Raw genomic sequence first — 27974 nt, forward strand, 5'->3', positions numbered from 1 at the left:
GCCAGGATACTCTAATTCTGTATTCTATATGATTTTTAATGTTGCCTATGTACATTTTTTTGTCTTATTACAATAATAAATATTTAAGTTTGATTAAGTTATAATATCTTATATCATCTACTAGTAATCCTAATAGTGTTCAAATCCATATAGAAATTTGTCAACAGATTTTCTGATGTTTTCAAATGTAATAAATATATAACATAAATTAAATTATAATTAATATATTATAAATTATAATATAATATATTGTGAATATATTCAGACAGGTGAAATTGACTATTAATACCGTTAGACTTTATACAACATAGCTGATTATACAAATTACACTTATTATACACTTATACACTTATTATACACAATTATACACTTCATAAATTACATTATTTTTTATAAAATATCAATGTCAAAACATGCAATATTGACATTTTCTAAATCCTTAAATTTAAAAATCAAGTTTCTTATTGAAATAATTTTAAAATTTTAAAACTGAGTACATCATAATTGTTATTATTGCCTACATTTATGAACACATTTACATAAAAAAGTGGACGTACGTATCACTATCGATATTGTCAATATTTAGTAAAAATAAAATTGTATTAATCACAACGATTATACAAACGCATGTGTGTGGTGTGTATAATATAAAAATTGTATGTTTGCTATGTCAGTGTAAAAATGTATTCAATACTGTGAATAAAATAGAAACAATAAAAAATGTTAAAACAACAAAATATATTAAAATTATGTAAAAAAAAATTTTAAAAATTGTTTGGAAACAAATTCCAACAATTGTACAGGAACTTAAGACATCGCATAAATAATCGACGACTGTTAAATTAAATAGTAATTTATGTACACGGGAGATAGTTTAACAGACGGGTACCTATAGTTATTTCCATGGGACTTGTTCAAAAATCCATTTCTGACTAGCATGATCGGCACAACCTTTGAGCACGATACTAGATTCGCCGGCAGGCAAATCCAGACATAAGTCGGTGTGTGTGTGAACCAAGTTCATAGTCTAAAATCGGAAAACAACAACATTAATACAACCATAATATATAATGTCATGATAACACAACTGTAAGGTCAAAAAGTACTTAGCACAATAAAAATAAATTATAAACTTCGCCATAAACTACACCGCCAATGTACCTTTGTACTGCTGAACACACAAATCAACACGCTTGGAAAAGCGAGCAAGATATATTCCATCACTACTTAGGCTAAATCTACAGCAAATTTTTGTGATTTATGTAAAAAAAATGCATATCCAAGGAGAAAAGTTAGTAAATTCTTTCTCGTTGGCAATCAAAATCTAGGGGATATCCCGAGTGCGTCCCGTTTTTAATTTTTACCTTTTTCATAGTCCCAGTGCGTCCGCCGTTTTATCGACAAATTATATTACAGTGCCCGAGTGCGTCCTCGGTCCACAGTTGCTATAGGTATCTATTTAAGATATTTGAACACTGGAAACGGTGGGAAATTAATTTTAATTAATCTATTTGGCTTACCATTATTAAATCAAGTAGATTCAGAAAACTATATTATTGAAGATTTTATATTTATAATGCCAAAACATCAAAAACTTAACGAATTTATGGATAATATAATAGAAAATTATACAGATTCTGGAGTAAAATTTCCTATTTCCATGTGGGCTAAAATGAATAGAAGTTCTGAAAGGACAACAAATGCTTGTGAAAGCATTCATTCCAAGTACAACTCGTTATTTTATACACATTTTTGGAAATATTAAAAAAAATTCAAATCGATACTAAAATAGCAATCCGAACGGCCACACAAACAACAAAAAAAACCAAAACAAAGTACGTGCAAGAAAATATTATACATCGAAGACAATATAAAACAATTTAATAATAATGAAATAACAAGATTCGATTTTTTCAAAAGAATAGCATTTAAACACCAGCTTATATAAATATATAATAATAACAAAAAACGTTTTAATAAATTGTACGCTAACCTAAACTTAACCGTGTAAGCTAGTTCTAATAATTATAATAAAAATAATATTTTTGGGGTGTAAGGCAGTTCACCTCCACGTGGTGCACCCTGGGTATTTCTAAATGAACTGGACGCATTCGGGCTATGTAAAAAATATGACCTTTTTTTTTGGGACGCACTCGGATGATACCTTATTATGGACGCACTAGGAACATTAAAAAATGTACATTTCGGGACGCACTCGGGAAACTCCCAAAATCTAGAGTTATCCAACCTAGACTAGGCATGTGTTCACCCTGTCCTGAAGAATCCGTCTTATAAAGATAAAACTGCTGAGTGCTGATTATTGTACAGACGTACAGTTCAGTTCCATCCAAGTTGTGTGGTCTTATTGAGCCTGGTAATTTGTGTACACAATAATGGATCGTTTTATAGGTGATGAGTTGTATTATTTTATAAACTTAAATTAAAGTACGAGACTACCAACAATGGTAACCATAAATCAACGCAATATGAATTTGTAAAAAGAGTTTCAAATACGTTTTTATAAAAATCTACAGATACTTAATTGATAAAAAAAATGAGTCGTTGAAATATGTATCAGTAGAGTTGAAAAAAAATATGATTTTTTCAAAATTTTAATATTATTAATATTATTGCATACCAAATATTTTTTTAACCTTGATTATAATATATAGTATTCAATTTATAGTAATTACTATGGACAGTTCCAAGTTCCAAAATGTATTTAAATAAGGAGGAACATACTGATTTTTGGGAAGTCAGCTGGAAAATGTTTGTCATATACGACCTGATAATTATTATTGATGTGATGGGCATTGAAGAAAATATTATATCTATGATAGAATATGATATAACTAAAGACTCAAAAGTTGACGGCCTCCCATCTCCCGAAAGGCAATCAATTGTTTTTGTTTAATCTAACTGCTCTATAATTTATTTTACTTTGTAAAGCTGTGTCTTAACATTTTGTTCGATCTACCCCAGCGACTGATCTCACCTCGGCATCATATTTCCAGCGCTGCCGTTTTTGGCCCGTGCAAGAGACAATCCTGACTTTCAGTGCAATTTCGTCGGTGGCTTCCAGCTCAGGCGTGTCCAGGCACACAGACTCATCGGTCATCAGAGATCCGGTCCACACCCCGGAATCCAACCCTTCGTCCGGGGCCATAACGAACATGAGCGACAGGGATGCGCGGCCCTGAACGTCGCACCCTCTGATCCCAACCGGGCCCATGGGCTGGTTCAGCGAACCTCGTCCAGACGGTTTTTCCAAACAACGGCTCGACAACATGTGTTTGATCTAAAACGAAAGCATAATCATGTAACCAGTATATGATACATTCATTATATTATATCAATTGATGTAGCATAACACACTCAGGTTTAGGTTCTATTTTACTATAGGTGTAATAATCAATGTTCGTATTTTTTTTATATTTATTGTTTGGCAATTAAATACTTTAAACGCATGACCATTGCACCCTCTCGAATGTACCTCCGCAAAATTTTAATCAAAGTATAATGCTTTCTAATAATATTTAAAAGAATTATAGTTTCTGTTTATCATTAAATGAGCGAGTTTGAAATACGACGAATGAAAAAAATTAGGTAATAAGTTTGATAAAAAATTTTAAAAAAAACATTTAGTTAGGTATGAATGTATTAAACAAACCTACATAAGTACGGTACAATAAACAATCAACTTAAATAAATTATGAAATCTATTCTAGTTTTAGAACTTCAGAAGTATGAGAATAGTCTAAATTAAAGCCGCAATATTAACATTAACACATTGCAAATGTTAAGGTTAAAATAAAACGAGTTCATGGCAGAAAATGAACTGAAGAAATTAATTCAATTGTAAAGATGTTATATACAATAGGTGAAGATATGAACACTATTTAAGTTTTTTTTTGAAGATATGAAAATGTTCAAAACAACTTTTTTTAAAAAATCATAAATAAAACAAATTAGTAATTAGTTATTACCAAAAACAAATGCATTCTTAAAATTTAAAAAAACTATAAGAAGAATAACTACAATAAAAAACTTTAATTATTAACTTTAGAACCCAAATGAGTACTTACAGACCAAAGATGATTAAATTATTATTATGTACGTATGTTTAAATTTGTTTACTATATTGCCTAATAGGGATATAGATTATAGACAATACACCTAACCTTGTAGTGGCGTTAATTTTAAAAATTCCGATCCGACAAAGTTACCTTGCCAAAAAACCTTTTATCGGTCGGCATAAAGTGTTCGGGCCACACGTTGTCCAGGTACCATTTGAACCCTTTGCACTTCAGACGATCTCTAAGCGCTAACCTCGTCCTAATCTGTTGTTCGTCACGATACTTTTCCGCTTCTGCAAATACCAAAAACGAACAGTGGTTATCCCCTCAGACTTCGGTGAAGTGTGCCAACTTACCAGGATTGAACTTGAAGAAAAACTCTTGCCACTCGTCCATCCAAACCAGTGCCACGCGTGCCAAGTTCGTGTACAGCACGTGAGACACACCACCGGGGAATGTGTAGGGAGACGATTTCCGAAATACATGTCCGACATGAGAACACGGTGCTATTTCAATGCTGCCACCGCACTGCCAGACCTGTGATAGTTTACAACGATTGTACAATATTATTATGCATTTTATAGACCAAGATTTCTATTCCACTCCTAGCAGGACCGTATTAAAAGTTACGTTCACATGTTTTATAGAAAAATATTTATTAAAAAATCAATCAGTTTGATAGCTAAAATAGAATACGAAAAATGAAAACTTTATTATTTGCTATTCTACATTTCTAATAAAACAATGTCATGGTCGGAGAAATGGTATCAGCAGGATTGTGAATGTATGCACACCGAAAAAAAATCTATTTAAAATCCTAAGAAAAGTAGTTTATAGAACCCTTAAAATTGTCAAAAATGCATTTAAAATTCAAAAAATATACTGAAGACAGCAAAATTCAAAAGTTAATTAATGCCTCATCTATAGCGCAAACAGAGATTTTAACTACTATATTATGTTTACCAAAAAAATATGCATAAAAGTATAAATTATAATTATAAAAAAACTTAATGTTTTTATTAGGTATTTATTTTTAATTGACTAATTTATTACTTACACAAAAATTTTTAGAAAATATATATAAATTGAATCTCGAATAAATATTTGTAACACATAAATTGTGACCTCTGAAGGGGTGTGAAAATATAAATACGGCCATACAGGAAACACGTCATACATACTCTGAACGAGAGTTCTAGATTTTCTCCGCCCCAAATCTCCATCCTTTCGTCATAGCCACCCAACTCAAAAAAGTATGACTTGTCCATGGCGAACAAACCTCCAGCCATCGCCGGGGTCCTGAACGCCTGCGTGATATCCCGCTGCCCCTTCATTATGTCAGGCGTAGTCCGAGTGTACCACCGAAAGTGTAAATCCCAGTTGAATGCTCCCCAGTGCAGTTCAAAACTTCTGACATAGGCAAACGTCTCGTCACTTATGATGTCAATCACGGGGCACACTACTCGTTTCCGGTCTTCGGCCACTCGACTCACGAGGGCTTCCAGCCACCCTAAAAAAAATTAATTGGCACATTTATAGACCACAGTAAAAAATACTGGCGACCGTGATGTCTAAAAGGATTACCCAAAGTGCACTCGCAATGAGCATCCAAGAACACCAATATTTTGCCCTTCGCTTGCCGAGCTCCCATCAGACGCGCTTTTATCAGGCCGATCCTTTTTGGTGAACGTATTATTCGTGTTAAGACAGGCAATTTAGCAACGTAATCATCCAATTCATTTTCCAAAAAATCTAAAACGAAAACACGATCTTAATAGTACCTATTCCTGTAGGTATATTCTAAATGATTGGACAATTGCAATTCAAAAATGATTTATCCCTCTATACTCTACTGCAGTTTCAGTATAGTGTATATGATTGAAAAGTCGTTGACATAAACCTCGTTCACTTACCGTATAATATACGACTTTTCAAAACAATATGGTTCTTTCTACGCATTTGCATTAATAATGAACTAATTTCAAGACGTAAAAAATGTAAAAACCTATATTATTTTTCTTAAATAGATAGTTATTATTATTAATATAGGACTATCAAGTGAAATGTAAAATAATATTTAAGATAACCAAAAAATGTTTCAATTAACTACTATTATAATCGGGCCTGACCTACATTTTGATCCTTGGCAATGGCACGCCTTGAGTAAAACGTAAGTACATATAAAAAATAGCATATGTTAAACACATAAGTACAATCTATCCTACTATTTCGAGGTGAACTATAACCAAATAAACATCGAATTTAAAATAATAAATAAACACCATATAGGACGTACAAGAGGTAAAACTATAATCAAAAAGAAATATACGAAACACGATTGTTCGGTTTAAAAAATAAACAAGAAAATGTACCTACCTATGTAATTTTAAAATAATTCAACAAGCGATGTTAAAAGTGAACATTAATAGTAGGTGTAGTGGTTGCAATATTATTATGTATTATGATAAAATATATGTTGATAGAAATACGCCCTCTGGCGTCAAATAGATACATCGTCTAATTCCATACATAACAAAAATAATTTTTAAATGAAAGAATTTTTTTATTAAATCAGGCACGACAATCATGTTTGCTCCATTGGATGGCGTATTGAATTCGGTTGATGATATTCTTCGCGAGAGCCAATTTAATCAACTGTCATAGTGTTATATCTTTATTCCCCGAGGTTAACGTACCAACTCAATAGTCGATTTACATAATATGAAACCTAAACAATACTGCAGGCCATAACGTGAACTTTTTGTCGAGACTTGAGTGCGGTTATAATCATTTCGATTATAAGTCGGAAGGTTTATATTTTATATTTTTGACATTGACTCACTATTGGATGGTTTGAGCAGAGAGATTTAATGACAGTCATAAAAATACGATCGCATACTATCTATACATACATAATATTCTATACCTACAGATCCACTTATATATGTATATTATATGGAAAAAATAATATTATAGGTACCTAATTTCGATCGAAATTGATAAATTGTCCGTCTATTTTCAATTATTTCTTATGAAACCTAAAGCATTTTATGGTAATATTTAATTATTTTCGGCAAAGTGAATATACATCTGATACTCTACAACGTGACTATATGACGTATATTATTATTATATATTTAAATGAGTATTTGAAGAATACGCTCGTAGAAAAAATTCTATCTACTCGATTGTGATAGTAAATCATAATAAATTAGATATTACTCATTTACTAATATTCCTTAGGCGTAAGCGTGTTTCAATCTTTGTAATAAATAAACTGCAACATCACAACATAAATACCGAAAACAATATAATAATAAGCGCCTGGTTTTATTCATCCAAATGTACACTTCGTGACCATGCTATAGAATATTATTTTCAACGGACATAGATTGCCGTTCAAAAACGTCCGATGTGTTGAATTATAGGTAGTTCGTAGGTGTAATACATACGTCGAGTACTGGCATCGTCGACTAGAATGATCTCGTTCAGCAAATATTTCGGTGAACGATCTATAACGCTCTGGACCGTTCTCATTAACGTCGACCAAGCCTCGTTGTGGAAAACAATTATCACGGTGCTGGATGGAAGCTTATCAATAACAATCTTTTTCAGCCTACATCTGTAAAGTATTATAGCATATTTATCAGTACCTATGGGCCATTGTACTTTACGTTGGATGACCAAGAACGCTGGAGAGGATAATTACGATTTTTTTCTGACGTCCGGTAGAGACCTGTTCAACGGTATTCGGTCACTGGCCATCAGATTGAACCTGTTAATTCTATAGAGTTTTTGCATCTGTAAGGACATGTGAGGCGGTATAATGACCGGAGTCCCATCGCGTCCTTCCTTCGGTTTCGGGTCGAACATGTTTCGATTGAGTAACTCTATGAAAAAAAAATTGATTAAGTACATATTATAAAATAAGTATTCTAGAAATAGAAAAATGAAGAAACAACCACGTAAGAATATTAAAAAACACATTTTACAAAAAAATATTCCCAACACATTAACCCTTTTATTTTTAAGGATTAAAATCGTGAGGAAAAAATGTCACGGCCAACGGTTCATTTCACAGTAAAATTACCAGAACCATTACAGACTTAAATAGGATATGGCTAGTTAGTATAGTTGTATTATAGTATATGGTGTATTATATTTTAATATTCGTAATAAAAGTGTAAAGAAAATATACCTATTATTATAGTTATTATTTATTTACCATCTGTGAGATTCGCACTTGCCCCCACGTTGTTAACATCTCCTAAATAGTGACCAACAACTACATGCAATCCTCTGTGATCAATAAATTCTTGTTGGTCTCTTTTTAATCTGAAACACACGACACAAAATGTATTACAATAGTTGTTACGAATTTCAATTGTTCATTATTCAGATGAATATTGTCTAATAATATTCAATACATTTTGTATGTCACAGTACAAGTATAGAAGGTAGCAATACAAAAATCATCGTCAACATTATCATTTGATAAATACCTAGTTAAATAAAAGCAAAACAAAATTAGACATTTTGAATAAATATATATTTTTTTAAGAATAGATAAGTTTTGTTTGTTATGATAGGTACGCATTTTTTAAAATCTTGGATTGTACAGCACCTATAGGTAAGTACTTATATAAGTACAAATATTAACAAACAATTTTTAGCAATATTACTTAACAAACATTATGGCTTAACAATTATTAAAAATATGGAATAACAAGAGTAAAATTTGATTTAATAACACAGTTTAATTTTCATTAGTCGTAAACCCTTAACACTTTTGGATACTTAACGACATTTTCACCTAGAAATTGGGACAACAATTTGATACACACGTTTAGTTACACTACAAAACTACGTTTGAGTACATCATATTTTTTTTTTAACACCACATTGGAATAAAAGTTTTTTAAATACTTTTATCAAGTAACTCATGTCAAATTATTAATACTTAGCTCATATTCTTATTGTAAAAAATCTATTTACAGATTGTATATATTCTACTAAAAAATACAAAAAAATATTTTTTCACTATTTTACTTTTTAAGAGTCTATTAACATAAATAGTTATGTAAAAGTAGCTATAATTATCTCACAACATTTTTTCTCTTCTTTTAATTTTAAAATAATAATTTTGATCCATTGATCATTATGTATTATATTAAATCTATAAAATTGTATAAAAGATTATTATATAAAAATAATTTACCAAAAATCTTTATTTTTGGTTTTACTTTTTTTTAGCTAAGTTGATAACAATACATCAGTATGCATGTATTACGTTGACATGTTACCAGTTACCATTACCTCCATTGTACCGAAATGTGTCTTGTATATTTGTACAAACCCAAATGTCCCAAACAGTCACTGAATTTTCAGGTAAAATTATGATTTATGATTGTATACAAAAATACATCTTATTCTATGAGTCCAAAAATTGTGTCTACTTGCTAATTATTTATATGTTATTTGTATGCTGAATCAGAAAGAACACACTTGTGTTTCATAATACCGTTGATTAACGGATTATATACCTATCAACATTTTATAATGAATATTATGATATTTTAGGAATAATAATTGTATAGTTGTAAAATGAATGTAACATACTTTAATATTCAAATCATTTTTTATGTTAAATAATAAAATTATAATTATTCATTCAAATGTTGGTGTTAAAAATTAAAATAATTAATTAATAGATAAGATGTGACGAAGCCAGTACCCAGTAGGCACATATTAGACAACTTTTTTTCAGACATAATTTAAATAATAGTTAAAAATTTTAATTGATTGCATTGAACACAAATTATTAGGAACGGTTATAAAAATTATGAATAATGTTAATGTTATAAAATATATCTATAACAATGTGATTTGAAAAAAAAAATAATTTTAAGATAGTTCTCATATAAATACATAGTAAACCGATAGTTGATCACGTAAATTACCAAGTATAAAATGAATGCGAAATAAACGTGTAGACTGTCAGAGTGTAAACAATTCGCTTTTGTACCTTTTCAGTTATCAATCACGGTTCGATCATTTTACTGACGGACGGCAAACTTGTACAAATTACAATCAACAACAATGGGTTGGAATAACTCCATGAAAAAAAGAAGACGATTGTTTTGAAAATTGCCACCAAATGTATTTATCTCAAAAAATACTCGAAGACGACCGGTACGTGTGTATAAGGACACGACTTCTATACCGTTTTGCTCGAATAACTTTCAAACTGTACACAGTCCACAAACACTCAAACACACACACACACACACACACACACACACACACACACACACACACACACACACACACATATATTATATATAGCTACTCTCATTTGTCCGATACACCTCACCGACACAACAGACAAGGTATCGTCGACCGCTCATGTGGTAGGCGATTGTTTTGGTCATAATTTTTTGGGTCCCACGTCCAAACATAATATTATATAACGAGTAATTACATTGCGTGCGACGTCTTCTTCTCCTCCGCCGTTATGGTTGGCGACGACTGCAGCTATGTACCTACATATAACTTATATTATGACGTGTTACGATCACGAGTCACCCGGATGGCAAGTGTACGGGGTGATCCGTTTTCTAAAACAATTTTCAAAATTTATTTTTATTTATCCCTAACCTAACACTAGGTTTTTATAATAAAGCTATAATTTTTAGATGTTTTAATGATTTCTCTCATACTCTTTTAATGATCACCCACACTCTTATGAAAATTGTTATGCATATTAATTATTAGATATTTGTTTTATTTATTTTAGTACAAAACGGGCCGTAACCCAAAATATAAAAATAACTTTCATAATATTAAAGATGTTCAAAAACAAAAAAAACCAAGTTTCTACCAAACAAATGTACACAGAACGCGTTACTATTTAGATATGAATATGAATGTCCTTGATGTTGAATAAATGATTCGCTGTTTATATAATATGCGTTAAGAGGTAAAATAAACGAAGCATCCAACACGAGTTTTGAGAGGAACCCCTTCAACTACTAAACTTGACGCATTTAAATTTTAAGCGTTAAATATATAAAGAAATAACAGTTATTTATCAACGTTTTTAGAAAAGTATTCTGTTTCTGATTATGAAATTCAAAATATTTGTTGTCTTAAAAAAATAACTAAAATATAAAAAAAACCTACTAGCAAAAAAAATGGTATTATGATTGGTAAAAAACGAAAATTAGCTGAAAATGTGTATACAGCCATATAATCTGGGGATCATCCTTGTATACACGAGATTCAGTTATAAGTTAATAATGACCAAAAAACTACATATTATGATCAAAATAGTGTAAAATGAAATGCATATAATGCACAATAATGCACAGTGTTTCTAATTCAGAAAGAAATTAGTGAAAGAGAGCAATACAAGTAGCAATATAATCGTATATTTAGTTAAGTCTTGTTTAATGTAACCGAAGGCAGACTGAAGAGAGTAGTCTCCTAGTTATACCACAATACATGTATATTGTATAGATGTTTATGTTTGTTTGTATAACCGTACATCGTATGTATATTGAATGCATACGTATACGTTTGTTTCAATAAGCGATGGTCAGCAGGGGTTAGTAGTGTGACTTACAAGCAAACCGTTTTCCCCCGTTAATAGATACCTACTACAAAAAAAAAAAAATAATAATAATAATAATAATTAATAATGTACTCTGCACAGTATACAGTGACACTTATAATATTTAAACTTATATTTAATAAGTCACTTGAGTATGTAGCTACTTACCCAGGTTTTACTTAGATTTCCCAAACCTACACACACATATAACACATTGTACGTAGTATAACTTACCTATACCTACTACGTAACTACAAATAAGTAATAACTAATAAGTTCATAGAATACATTATAAATAGGCTTCATAAAGTCGTATGAAATTGTTATAATATGTATTAATTGTATGAATAAATTAAAGTGACATGATGTGCATGGTGTACAGTGTAGGTACCTAGGTACCTATCCTTCGTTTACGAGTAGCCATGGTTTCGTGGTTTCGTTTAGGTTGAAGTTAATTCGAAAGCTAGTTCATCAATATTCGTATTTAAAAAGTAAAACAAATTTTAAAAAAGAAACATTTTTACTCAAAAGCAGTTTTTGATCAAATTGATTTTGTATTTTTAGTATAACTCAACTCAAAAACAAATAACCCTATACTTGAATATTTCAACAAATGTTTATATTATTTTCCATGTATAATACAAGTTTCAAAATTGTTTTACTCTTTTTAAGCTATACTAAGAATTTTTTTATTTATTTTAGTTTTTTTTCTATACATTTAATAAAAAAATGATCAATGTACCTACTATGTACAAGGTTCTTTATAACTTATAAGTTTTTATTAAAGCTATAAAAAAAATATAGTACCTATATTCAGGCACGATTTTTTTTAACTCAGCATTTAAAGTTTAATTTAATTTAAAATGTTGACAAAATTTATTTATCACAATGTCCCATCTAAACACCTATACTGTACAACAGTAAGATGTAAAAACAATTCACAATTTTAAAATACTCATAACTCACTTTAAAATTAAAATATAATAAAAAGCTCACGAGACGCAATAGGTTAATAATCTTATCTTTAAATTTTATAAGAGGTCAATGCACTATAATTTTTAAATTTACAGAGCTAAACGTGATCTAATATTATAAGTGTAGTGCTTTGTTACGTACTTGTAAGATGGAGACAACACATGCGGATAAGAAGTCCTCTTAATTTGGCTCATAATGTACTAATTATTCACTTACATTTAACGCGTAGTACAATTTTAGTTGTAATAATAACTTTATACGATAAACTATATTACTACTTAAAAGTCAAAGCTTCAATCAAGATTTGGGTCTGATTGATTGTGTTGAAGGCTCTTAAATGTTAATCAGTAATATCAAATTAAAAATAGATTTTGGTCCATCAACGTGTAATATTTCAATTATTTATCATTAAGTAATCATACGATTTTACTTATTATACGAAATTACCAAGTATAAAAAGTGTCAAGTATACCAAAGAGTTTTGTCAAACAAAAAATTGTATTTATAATTGTTAATAGGAAGTTGATGATGCTAATAATATAGACAATAACAGTGTATGAATGTATGACGGAGAGCATGTTGGAAATTATAAAAACAGTATTCTAAAAATGTTATATCTATAGCTGCAATAGAACCCATAAATTATTTCACACAATCACACGCCTACGTAATATACAGTTTTAGAAATTGTAATATAATCCACCCGACATTTTCAAAATTTCACAAATATCTAAATATCTTGGGGGAATAAGTTCATTATTCATCTATACCAATTTAAGTGTATACTATGAATGACAAAATATTAATCAGTATAATAGGTAGATAGTTATATAACTTATGGATAGGTAATAGGCAGTACAGCTGTACTTTTTACAGATACTACAATTTTTTTTTCTGTACCTACTTTTTGTTATATTGTACATTTGTGTACGGTGTATCGTTGTCCTATGCCCTTTATTGTTTAACATAATAAATTACTCAACGAAAAAAGAAACTTTATATTCTGAAACTAATTTACGTTGAGTCACTTATAAGGCACTTATGTTTTTAATTTTTATTACAAGTAGAATAGATTAAGCCTAGATTCTTTATTAGTTCTTCAAAATCAGCCTGTATTGATTTTCTCGTTGAACACTCTATGAGAAAAAATATAGTTTTTTTTAATTCATACTTAGTGACTAATGAATAATGACAACTAACAAAACAATTTAAGTATAAATAAGTAAACAACATAAACGAATTTTAGGTAAACTAATAAACTTTGAATTACCTTCTTCAAATGTCCATAAATAACATTTATTATATACGATTCAATTAATCTATAAATTATTTAAATACTCACTTTATTATTTAAATACCCATTCATAATAATTTTATACGATTTAAAAAGTAAGAAATGTAAAAATATATACTATAGGTACCTATATAGGGCATATAGCATACACAATATTATATCTTACACAAATAATAATTATTAAAAATAAACTTTTTCTATTCCTTTAACTGCATGCTCAATTACCTCCATTAGTATTACTAATAATTATTAGTTATAACTTATAACTTTATAAGCATACAACCTATATTTTACTGCAGCCCGTGGCAATGCAATGACCACGAGGATGCCGTGAATGACATTCCACACGTCATTGGGAAATGCGAGGGTAAAAGAACAAAGTAACACCATAATAATATACACTAACCGATGCAAATTCGGGTCGAATTGGTTACAATAGTCAAGACGATGACGTCCAGTCATAATAAGTAGGTATCTAAGTAGGCGATCTGTGCCCCGCGCGACAACACATTTTGTTTTTTGTAATCGCCAACGATTTTTCATCTATCATTTCCGTTCCGAAACGTGCACAAAGTGAGTATATAATAACGATTTCAGCATACGCTCCTCGCGCCTATTTCCGTTTTCGGTTAAAGTAGCAACATTTTATTTACACGGCCGATGAAACCGCGCCGTTCAACCCGAAACGGAATATTGCGGTGCATCTGCCATTCCGCCTGCACTGCAAACGGTGGTTTCCGCACTTAAACCCCGTTTCAGGGAGACCGGAATCACTGCACCGGTGCGAGAATAATATATTATTATAATATGTGTTATAGCGGAGCAGCGGTGTGCCTACTCAACGAACAATGGAGGTTGCGGCATCGTGTCTCGTACAACTGTCGTGACGTTGGTTCCTTCCACTTCTACCACCCCCGCCGTGGATCTTCTTTTGTCTCCGATCGATTATATATTATGTTACAGTATTGTATAACCATATAAGTATACCTGCCCATAATAATGATAACGACAAGTCGACTACAATTGCCACGAACGATCAATGCATAATATTATCCCTTTATTTTTCATCCGTGCATTTATAGCGGTATCTGCTCGACAGCAGGGCATCAGCTAGATCAACGACAACGACGACAGGTAACCGCGAGGTCATACGTCGCATAACAGGTATACGGTTAGGTTACACAGTGCATGGTTTCCTTGGATATTTCACACAGACGTGTATATGCATTTCAAACACGAAGGCACCACCGTCGCAGAACTCGTTTGTCACACAAAACCAAAAAGAAAACCTCCTCCCCCCCCCCCCCCCATTTAAAAGAGTAAGCCGGTAGCTGCATCGATAATATAATATCATAGAATACAACGCAACCGCTGTGGTGTACCTACATATTATATTGTTATTATCTGCAGCAACGACCGCTTTACGAGCCATTACACGTCTGCAAATTAATGTGTGCGAGAAGAACATAATAATGTTATAAAAGTATACGCGTGCTGTACGACGGCTGAAAATACCGTCACTCGTATTGCTTCTTAACGGAAAACGGTGTATCATACGATATAATAATAATAAATTATAATATGTTCTACTCTCCGACTCTTGTGACACGATCTCTACGATTCGGATACACGCACTCGACGTACCAGCGACGCGTGCTAGATAGACGCTTATACCTACTATAAGTCACGAATATGACACAATATGAGTTTAGTTATTGTAATAGTAAACACTACGATTCCAATCCTGCTGTCATCCAGTCAACCAGACGTTCTAATATTGGGTACACACACCGACAAACGACAATTTAATACCAACAAGTGTAATAAAACGGACCGGTGAACCAATATAGGTACCTATTGTCTACTTATATTATATTAAATGATAACGCAGAAGCCATAGTATGCCATGATGACGATATAATATGACTATGTGATTCATCATTATCATTCACGCTTTGCTTGCTGGTATACAGTACAATAAAATTAAACATGTATCGTATGTCTAAGTAAAATACGACATTTGGACAGTTTCTCATACTATAAGGTGTACTCTCACTTGAGTTCAAGTTACCAAATTTTAATATATCGAGACATCGATACAAACAATACTAAATACTCACAAATGCACGTCTCTTGCGCCGGGATAATTAACCATAATACTCATGAGTCCAATTCAAGGGTTATACAGCCTCGCCAGGACCAGATATCCCTTCCCTTGACCTCAGCACCTATGGTTTGGATTTGGTGATAAATGATAATACCTCCTTAATTATGAATTTGTTGAGTATTTTCTTGAAAATTATTTTATTACCAATAATAATTAATTGCATGAAATTGCATGAAAGTTATATAAATATTAAATACCTACCTAGTAAATTTTATTAAATTAAATACAAACAAGTTTATGAATAAAATAAATAAAGACTTGTATAATAATTATGTATTATCTATTGTACTCAACATAACACTACTTTGTATATTTTTTAATGTACATATTTCTAAAAGTGTTTTTAACTATCCCCCTTGGCCAAAGTCCAGAATCGCCACTGTCCAATTAAAGCAATCAACATGGTTCTTTAAACTCTAAACACAATACTTGGTTTTTTAGTTTGTAGTGTGTTTTAATTATTAATATTGCCATATTGGTACCTACACTATTTATTTACTAGTCACAAAGTTAAGAATAGTGTGAAACATACTAATTCGTTAAACATACGCCAATTCGTAGTGCTGTTGTCATTTATAATTATACATTTATTATAGTGAGTTTTACGTTCAAAATTAAATCCATTGTAGCAGTAAGAGTGTAAAACACTTGACTGAATTAGAGAAGGTATAATCACACTAATTATTTAGCACCGAGACACTTCGCCACGGTTAGGACTGACGAGTGCAATGTCTAAGCAAAGATACCCACGCGTTTTCTTAGATCTCCATAAGTAATAAATATCATACACCATTCAGCACAGAACGATATCATGTAAGAATGTTTTATTTGAATTTTTGATTAAAATGTCTTCCACCGAGCTATACGATCATGGGCGCCCACAGGTAACATTTTAGGGGGGGTCAAAATAAAAAATTTCGGTAATAGGGCAATATTGTGGTAATATTTATTGAGCTACAAGTTCATAATATTTTTTTCCAGGGGGGGGGGCGCAAGTGCCCTGTCTTGCCCCTCCCAATGGGCGCCCATGTATACGATTCTTATCCGGTAGTGAGATGACGTTAAATGTCAAAATCAAAATGTTACTGTGGCCAAAATAAAAGCAATTAAAAGAAAATCGTGAATCAAAAAATGATAATATATTACAGGAACGTTTTATGGTTTTATTCCTCGGGCTTTCCTACGCTTAATTACCGTGCACAACTATGATCGACTATAGTTTACCGCCGAAGTCACGAGTCCCCCGACTGCCAGGGTATACATTATATTATAGTCACGACTTTCCGTGTTAATTAATTGTCGGTTGCACCGGTTAAGTAGGTACTACGTAAAATTGTTTAGTTGTAGGTACCCAATGCACCCATAGATCAGTTGCGTAAGAATTATTTGTCTTGTATCAAATACTATATGCAGAAAATATAGTTAGATATGTACAAACTGTATACAGCAACCAAAATAAAAAATATACGCAAAAATTCGGATTCATAAAAATGATGTAAGACATTTTTATTTTAATGAGGATATTATGAAAAATTTCGTGTAAAAGTGTAGACTTTTATGGAAGAAATAATAATTAATTACTAATTAGTATATCTTTATCACCACATCCATTGTCCATTGACCGGAAATAGTTTTAATGTTTTTTATACTGTTAATCATGAACTCTTATTATTAATAATTGATTTGTTTTAATGATTATATCATATAATGATCGAACTTATAATTATTTTACACTTTTCATTGACCTAACGTATTTTTATAATAAAACAGTAAATTAAGTTTCTTTCCTTGGAGAATGTTGTTTATGCATGATATAATTTATTTCAAAACAATTACACATTTTTAGATGCAATCTAAAGAAATATATACGAAGACAAAAAATATTTTTACCTTACTTTATTAATAATCGTTATTGTCCAGTAACCACCACGCAGTATAACTACGGTTTAAAAAAATTGTGTAATAAGATGTTCTCTTTATCAGATTGCATTATGTGAATTTTAAAACAGGTCTATGAATCTCAATTAACCATCATAGGTTCTATGATAGAACCTAAACTATTAGGTTAACCTAAACCAACCATGACCATACCTTAAGTCTATATTTAGTCTATATTTGTATACATGTAGCTGAGTGCACCTATGAAAAAGTACAAATAATAGGATTTAAAATTTAAATTGTATAATATTCTTCTTATTAGTTATAGACCGTGAATAATTATACATTAATTATTATTATTATTATTATTATGGATCTTCTAATTCAGAACTTACTAGTATGATGATAAATCATTGAAATTTAAAAAACATTATGACATTAAATATTAAGTGTCTCCATAATTCAAATAAATATGAAATGAATGAGTTACTAATTTTGTTGTTTCAAAACCATCCCGACTAAATGAGACATATACTATGAAAATAATGGACATAGGTCATATACAAGCCTGCAGATTTTAAGAGGACAGATATTTGTTTGCTAGTGGATAATATAATATGTTGTCGAATATCATTTTTATATACGACCCGGAAGTCTTAATCATATTGTTATGGCCTCAACGTACATGGTACTTAACTGTAAAATGTAGATAGAACTATTTACGGAATAATAGAAATACGATGAATGTATGCTCTAAAGATTACACAGTATCGGCACTGCAGCTTTAAAGTACTCAAAGTCCATCCAAATTGGTTATTGCGGTCTGAACAGTGAACGGTCCAAGAACCACGCGAGGTCAGATCGAACGACGTCTCCCGCGCACATTTATATCCTGTTGTCTACCGTTATAAAATAAGCGTACGGTCGGTGAGAGCATATTATTATTTGCCATTTGGTCATCGAAATCGTGTTCAAGTTCGATGATAACGCCGTAATGCCGTATGGATGACCTAGAATATAACTAAACGGAGCTGAACAAACCAAATAATAAGTGTCACGATAGAAAGGTCGAATAAAGGAAAATTTTTACTCTAAAGCATTTTTCTGAGTAATAAAAATACCTATTGGGATAATTTTGACAATCATTGAAGTTACGATATTAGAAAACAGATTTTTCAATCTAAAACATTGATCTATACATATAAATATATAATATTATTAGACATATATAAAACTCCGATGAGATAACACTAATTTTCTTGAATTCAACCATTACAGGACGTTGCAAATGCGACGACCTTACGAAATAAGAAACCATTCCATTAAAAGTACTTAGAATACATGGTTACTTAATTTAATTATTAATAAGTAACACAATGCATATTTTGGTTAAATGTCCATTGTTTATTTAGTGTAGGTATTTGTACACTAGCTGTATAAGAGAAAATAGGATTTCATAATAATATTCTTTTTATGTATATTTGACTATAATAAGGTTAATAACTTAATATTATTAGTATTGCATTAACCTATATAAAATATGCTCAACATTAAAAATCCATCATAAAAAAAAATTATGAAAATATTACATACTTCTAAGTTCTAGGAATCACAGAAAAATTCTTTTAATTATTTAATGACGTTATAGCCTTATAGGTAGGTATTATTACAGTGATTATTAATTTATTATATAATAATTGGACTATAGTAGATTACTGCTATAATGACCTAAAAGATAAAGTATAGTAGTATCTTACTTTATAAATATTCATTTAATTTTTTAAGCAAGACTTTTAATATTCTATGCAAATAAGACATTTTTTCGATTATATACCATGTCATTATTCAATATAGTTTAGATATATAGTTCAAAATAATATTTATTAATTCATTTTTTAAATTTGTTGTGATTTATTAAAAATGACTAACTCAAATTTTTCAGATAACCGTACTTGAAAACTTTCTTACATAAACCTACTGGTTACTTAATACATAAGTATATACGACTAATAAATACTATAATTTAAAAAATGTCATCTGTATAATATTATAAGACGTACTTCACTGAGTGTATAAGTAGTATTGTATATATATATTTATGTGTGTATATATATAATTATATAAATAGAAAGAGAAAGAGTTTTAGAGTTCAGAGAATTTGAGCAATCCGTTCAGTCATTAAATCAAATATAATAATGAAATTTTAAAAAATGTCGAATGCACAGTTCTATAAAAATTACTTGTAAGAAAACTGCACCGTTCATATAGATAATTGTATAATTTTGTATGAATAACATCGGCAGGCCATTGTCCAAAACAAAGTGAGTACGCTCGTGAGGATAATCACATTTTTAGTCATGATATAATGGATCATCGTAGTGAAAAATGACCATACAACAATAACTCAGCAAGGATAAAAATTAATGTTTGCTTGCGTCGAACGTTATAAGCAGGGCTCGTAAGTTCATGCATCCGCATGTTTTTTCTGCTACACCGAAAAACATGCTAACTGAGATACAAATCCGTTTCATAACAGTAGTAATAATAATATAAAGTTTAATAGTGCATGTTTTTGCATGTTTTGGGTGTTAGGGCATATTTGGCATATAGTCGATTTTTTTAGAGTTGATAGCGCATATTATTTCATAAAAAAATTTTTTAGACAAATATTNGTTATAAGAAATAATTCAAACCATGATTTTCGCATGTTATTTTATACGTTATAAACTTATAACAACATCAAAGTTTTTGAAAAGCTAATCGCTATTATGACATTTAAAAAAAATAAAAATCTGAGTTACTTCGTTATATTTTAATTACTAGATAAAAACTAAAAGATTATTTTATCTAATTAATTTTTTTGTGATGGAGTAGGTATTCCTGCATATTTTATTAATTTATCATCACGTGAATATTACTTTAATATACAAAACAAGTATTTGTTCCTATAACAGTCCATTGTCAATATTACTGTATAGTGTATGTAGTATGTATAAGTATAAACTGTTAGTTATTAGAATAGGTAAGTAAAATAATTACTGTGCCATAAAAATATTACAGGGTGTATTATATTACAAATACATTTGCAATGCGTGTAAAACCAAATCATAGAAATTGAACAGACAATAATACAACAAAAGTTTTACATCAACAATGATTTTATAAACAGTCGAACAAATTTTAAAAAGTATGGGCAGTTGAAAAAGAAAGGAGCTTTGGGTTCATTAATTCCTCAAGATTCAGGCACACGAAGGATAGTTTTCTTTTGTCAATTTCAATAAACAGCAGAAGAGATGTGAAGCAAATCTATGAAGCTGATATGTAAACTGTACTCGTTCATTACACAGACGACAAACGAAAGATACCGTAAACCTCAACTCATAATTCTGTTTTGTTAAACACATATATTATTGTATATTATATAAGAAAGATAAGTAACCGGGTGCATGTGGGTATAATAATGCAATATACACCGCAAGAGTGCGAGACATACAGAGTGGGCACTTCGAGTGAAAGGGAACAACTGACTGATTGTAAACATAATAATATTTAAATATACGTACATATGATCTTTATGGTCGCTATCGTTTTTTGATGACGTAAGGCGTAGCTCGTCGGTATACAACATATAGTTATTGTATTTATAATATTTACCGATATCACACGCAGACGTGAACACCCACCGCAACTATAGACTGGGTGATTCTCTTAACAGTAGTCAGTAAACACCCATTATCTCAAAAAGTATAAACGTTTTTAAAAATGTTTTTTACCCAATGACAATAATAGAATATAAGAAAAGCATTCCGAACGACTAATGATTTAGTTATAAGTAAAAAAGTTATGATAAGCGGAGTAGTGGATTAATATTTTGAGGGGTACTTACACAGAGCACCTATACACCTTCTAAATTTAAATAGTACTATTCGTTCAAAAATTGATTTTTATACCCAATAATTCTCAGACAGCTTGACAAATATTCTGCTTCGAGAAACAAAATTAAAAATGTATACATTGTTGCCTAAAAAATTATTAAGACACAACCTAGAAAAATAGATATTATTTTCAAAAATCTTGTTTTGTAATGACTTGTAATTATGTAAATAACAAATATTTTTATAAACGTTGATATATTACAAGATATGATAGATATTTACTGTTAAAATAATCACTTTGATACTGGGCTAAGTATATAATTTTACTGTGCCAATATAGTATATACTATGCCGTTTCCGGCTGTTCAACACCGCGAAGAATAAAATGAAAAATGAAAATCTTCACATCCGTATTTGTTTATATCGATGGCTAAGAGGCCAAAAGTTGTATGTCCCAAACACTAAATTTTACAGGAGAGCAGTTTTAAGATTTTAAATTATTGTACACCAAATAATTTTTGCTGTAGATTTTTGTTTTTCGGTATTGCAATTGATTTATTTGTAAAATATTCTGTAGAAAACATAAATTATTACTTTTAGGTCTTAACATTTTTTTCAGACGTAATTATAATGTTTCTTTCAAATTTAAATGGGACTTGTTATGAATGGCAATTATAATATATTTTACCGTGGACATATAAGGTTTTGATGGACATATTATTATTATTATTAAAAGTTGTTAATTTAATATAAACTATAATTAATTAATTATATAAATAGTNTATTTTTTTTTTTTTTATTGATCTTAAGCTTCGGCAACTGAGGCCATTAGCTGTAGTAGGATTTGTATTGTAGGTTTGTATTGTATATTTTTGGGACGGTAGGGGGGAACACGTGTGTGTTTGTTTTTTGGCAGAATTTCGAATGGGGCACCCGTAGGTTTCTGCCATGCCCCGGGGGTGGGGGATGGCAGCACTTGTTCTCCGGTCACCGCGACTTGTCCGGAGAAAAAAAAAAATGTATATATTATATGCGCTACCGAAAAAAACTGCAACATATAAATTGTACATATACCTGTCATAACTTTATAAATTATAATATAACCATTGGATGTTTTAGATTTATGAAGGTATAAAAAACAAAATTCCTAGCTTTTCGGTCCGCGCGTCGAATCGATAGATTTAAATACCAGCGAGAGGCACGCGCTCACACGCAAATAACAAAAATTAGACATAGGAAAAAAAATTCGTTGATGCGATCTTGTACGTGCAATATAATATATTATAAATTATAATATAAAATACCACGTATATTATTATGACTGTTAAAATTGAAATATATTATACGCGCGCCTTCTCCGTGTCAGGAGCTGTAGGATTCGTGTTCCGGGAGATTTTTTTTTATACACACAGATATTACAATAATAGACTGAACGGGAGGCAAGCGAAATTTAACCGATTTTTCAAGGACTGTCATCATCTTCGAGGAGCTAGGAAGAACAGCAGCAGGAAGAGGAGGAGGAAGGAATGGGATGCGAACGACCTGCAGGCGATGCGCTACGATTGGTAATTGAAACCTGGACCGGTATTATTGTTACCTATGTATTACCTATACCCCGTGAGCACGCTGCGAATAATCGTTTTCGCGGTCCATTATAGGCCTTGCACGCAGTCTTTTTCGTTTTTTTTTTCAATACATGCAATTCGGATGCACCGAATGTCCGCACTTCTTGTCGGTGGTTTTCTCCACGGAGTAGGTATAGGTGGTATACGTCTTAATATTCGGCTATTACCATCATAATGTTATAAAAGACACGATCACGATACACGCGACAACGCGACAACGCGATATTCGCGGCAGGCACTGCTGATTTTTTCCGATTTGCTCCGGCCAGTCAATTATTATTGGATATTATTTATTTTACCACATCGTCTCCATATAATATGCGTGTTTAATGCAGTGTAGCATCGTATACATGTGAGCACGTATTATGCGTCCAAAATCCAATAGGCAATGACTGCGTTCACGCGCAAAATTACGTCGCATCGTGGAAAGACGTTTTTACAACTCCCACAATATAATTTATAATAATAATGATCAAAGTTATTGTAATAATATAAAGAACTACGGCGGCGTATCGCGATACGTCTACAGCTACACTGCAGTGCAGGACTATAATATACTGCAGATTCCACGTGGTTATATTACCACCACACCCATTATTGAGGTTTCAGTGAATAATTCATTTTATTTTTATGGTTTCCGAGTAGACATATACATATAAAATATTAGTAGTTACTAGTTACTATGTATTATATATAGTATAGTAATGCTGTTTACTACCTATACATAACTATAGATGTACGTACGAGAAAAATACCTAATCTAACCTACAGTATTAGTAAGAAAAAGCTAGACCGTTAAAATTACTAAAATTCAAAAAATATAGCTCTCGCGTTCACAAATCCATCTCATACGTGTACAATTGTGTAATAATAAATTTTTTATATTTATTTAATAAAGTTAACACTTAACATATTTTAATAATATGATATTATGTTAATCTAAAACTATATACACTATGTATAACCGTAAACTGTAATGAAGTCTGCAGAAGTGTACGTGGTCACCGTAATAATTACCAAGCAGATAGGTATGACGAAAACTTTTTTCACGAGGAAAAAATCTACAAATTCACTGGAACGCGAAACATTCTCGGAAGCAAAAAACATTGGACGGAAGCATCGAGCAAATGAATAAAAAAAAATTTAACAGTTAATAATTCACTTCATTTTTTCATAATTAAATGTTTTATTTTTTAGTATTCATTGCTTTTAAATTTCTATTGTTCAGTGTTCTCGCAAAACGTGACACTTAAATTGTTACAATTAAAACCAAACAATATATTTTATCTAATCAAACAGTTACTCTGCCTATGAACAAAAACCATTTTGTAGATAATTCAGTAATTGTACAATGTATATATTGTATATTTTAATGTATTTTATTAAACGTACCTATGTGTAAGAAATGGTACAAATTAAAATCTTAGTTGTATAATCTTATATATCTTCTATTTATATATTTGTATACACCTAGTTTTTTTTTTACAAAAATAATGATTACCTACTTAAAATCATCCAGGAAAATTACATTTTTAATTCATACAATTATTATAATATTGGAAACCTGTAATAAATTATCAATAGAAATAGTAGCTACCTACAAAGCTTCAGTAATATCTGAAGGTTAGGTTATCCATCGAATGTCCAAATCTTGTGTATTATAAAATACATTCAAATGCCTACATGTATATATATAAACTTTAACATTAATTCATAGACGAAACCTTGTTTTATGTATCCACATTCCACATAATATTTTGAAACGGGTATAACAGAAATTACAAGACATTTTTTTCAACAATAAGTACAGAATAGGTATACCTATTCTTCCTATCGATATAATATTGTTCATCTTTTAATTTTTAGTTTCTAAAAAGACCTACATTCTTGACGAAATTCATAAACAATAATTAGTTATTATTGAATAAATTTTTTTAATCAATTTTATTAAAGATTCACTAGCTTGTTATACAACCAAATTTGAAATTATTATTAAAGGATTTTTGCATTCGACTTTATTTGAACTGTGAACCGGACAAACAAAATATTTTTTTCTTATCCTAGTCACTCTATTTAACTTGAGATGTATTGTCTTTTTTTGTTACACAATATTATTATTATTATTCCAGCGGCATCGATCTCCTCTTTTCCCATCGGGACAACGACCGGATGGAATCATTCAACGTGAAGGCTTGAGTGCTTGACTGCATTTTGCCGCGTGCTCGCACACACACAACGTACATAGTGTAATAATACCCAATATTGTGATACGCACAATTATTTTTGTCATGACTACGGACTTGAACTTGGAAATTTGTAAATACATAGAATAATCTCTTCGATCACATTCTGTAGAAATTCTAATACCTACTAATAAGTAATAACACGCTCACTTAAAACAACAACAAAAACTACATTATGTCATTATAGTATTGCTTTACTACCTAAGTTATACAAAAAAAAAAGTAACACAAATGTCTGTTGTCTGCAAACATACAATATAATTTATTATAAAGCATACATGTGATCATGATCTCTTTTAGTACAAATTGTTTATTTCACAAAAGAAATTATCTTATACCTAATTGTATATTTTTATCTAGATATGATATTTTTTTCTATTTCTTTCCACTCGTATGATTTACCACAACACTATATTTAAATATTTTACACAACTTATAATACATATAATACACTGTTGAATATTCGACGAGAGCAGTATTATTCCAATAAGACTTATACTACAAATTAGCTGTAGCAAACAAAATCGCCAATTATTTAGAATTTTAGACCATTATTGAAAACGATATAATAAGTTTTGGATGTGGTCATGTGGACCTGCATCAGTTTCATAAGTTTTTTGGGAAAAAATTCTTCATTTACTTGAAAACCGTTAAAATATACCTAGTTTATTAGCTTTTTAAAAAATAATTCGATACACAAATTCCTTCAATCAGAAATAATAACAAATAAGTCGCAAATTACCTAAGAGAGTTTTTGACATTTTATTACTTATTTCAAAACATTTTAAAAAAACTACAATGCTGCAGTATATTAATTGTTTTTAATTTATTGTCCTTAGTCTCTATGGGTATGAACTTATGATTACTTAACATACCTACTACCTAGTAACATAAAATATTATGATTTGACAATACATTCACATCAAAAACCACTAAGGGAACATTGTTATGGACAGTAACCATTAGTTACAAACAATTTCATTGACATAAGTGTATGACCAATTATTACTTGTATCCATGGCAACCATTATTGGTTATTGAGTAAAAATATCACGATGTTATCAAAATGACTGTATAGAGACGTTTAAAAAAATAACATATACCAATAAGTGTTTACTTTTTCATAATCTAATATTTTCACTAGTTTATATTAAGGTTTATTATAGTATCTATTTTAGTTTTCAGAATGATTATAGATTTATTTTAGGTGTAAAAAAATATTGTACTGCAAAAGCCGGTATACTCGGTATTTTTATTTCTATCTATACCTAGTTTTTTATGGAAAGAACCGTAACAGCTATATTTTGACAATGTATATAATATAGCCATACAGAATAATATCTCTATTAGTATATCTATAAATATATCTATTACATATTAATATATTATATAGATTGTTTTTCAAATGATTAATTTGTGGGTATTTTGGCCGCAAAAGTTTGAGCTTAAAACGTTACATACACATCCTATACATAGCAATATCACACAGACACAGGTACCTAAAGTTTAAGTCTATAAGGGGACACCTAATAGAGACCGCATATACGTCCCATCAAATAACGCTTAACCATCAATAATAATTTGAATTAAGATTATATTTAGTTCCCGATAAAGTAAAATCATAACCAATTATCTAATCCACACCACACTACAGAATATAGGTACCTCCTAGAATGACGACTACTACAACTTCTACTTGGCGTATACGATGTATATAACATTTAGAAAATTGTCGATTAAACAAAATATTTAATGGTACACATACCTCAGAGACACCCAGTCGTCGTCTTCGGAGGCAGCCTGATCGACCAACTCCACTGGATCGTCGTTTTTCGACCACAACAACAGGCATGACGTGACTAGGACAGCGATCGCCCACGGCAGTCCACGGCGAATCCTTCTACGGCAGCCCACGACCACCATGGCGAAGACGGAGACGACAACGACGGAGAAAACTTGGGGTGCATCCCACGCGAACCACCGGACCCAGTGGACGGCGGCGTTGGCGTTGAGCTAGATCATTGCTGACATTGGGGCGCCGACAAACGGTGACGATAATAATATTATTATCGACGAAGATTTACAGAAAAAAATACACAACCCGTAAAACAGTCGAAGTATGATATTATTACAGAATATCGGACGGCGCGTCACGGTAGTACGTCATACGGCAGCGACCAGCGACGGTCGTGAGGTGAATGAGAAAGAGTAGAACCTTAACAGCCGTCA

At 30.9% G+C, this 27974-nt stretch overlaps 1 protein-coding gene across 1 annotated transcript; it reads right to left on the reverse strand.

Moving 5' to 3' along the window:
- LOC111037451 (polypeptide N-acetylgalactosaminyltransferase 13-like) lies at positions 1-27974 on the reverse strand. The gene is made up of 10 exons (XM_022320033.1): positions 27511-27974; positions 8302-8411; positions 7786-7966; positions 7529-7698; positions 5661-5828; positions 5258-5586; positions 4433-4613; positions 4227-4369; positions 2996-3298; positions 1-1027 (listed from the first exon to the last, which is right to left on the reverse strand). The coding sequence occupies exons 1-10, from the start codon at positions 27666-27668 to the stop codon at positions 896-898; spliced, it is 1875 nt and encodes a 624-aa protein (XP_022175725.1). The 5' UTR covers positions 27669-27974; the 3' UTR covers positions 1-895.

Source organism: Myzus persicae, unplaced genomic scaffold (genome assembly GCF_001856785.1).
Source record: "Myzus persicae strain clone G006 unplaced genomic scaffold, MPER_G0061.0, whole genome shotgun sequence".
NCBI classification, from domain to species: Eukaryota; Metazoa; Arthropoda; class Insecta; order Hemiptera; family Aphididae; genus Myzus; species Myzus persicae.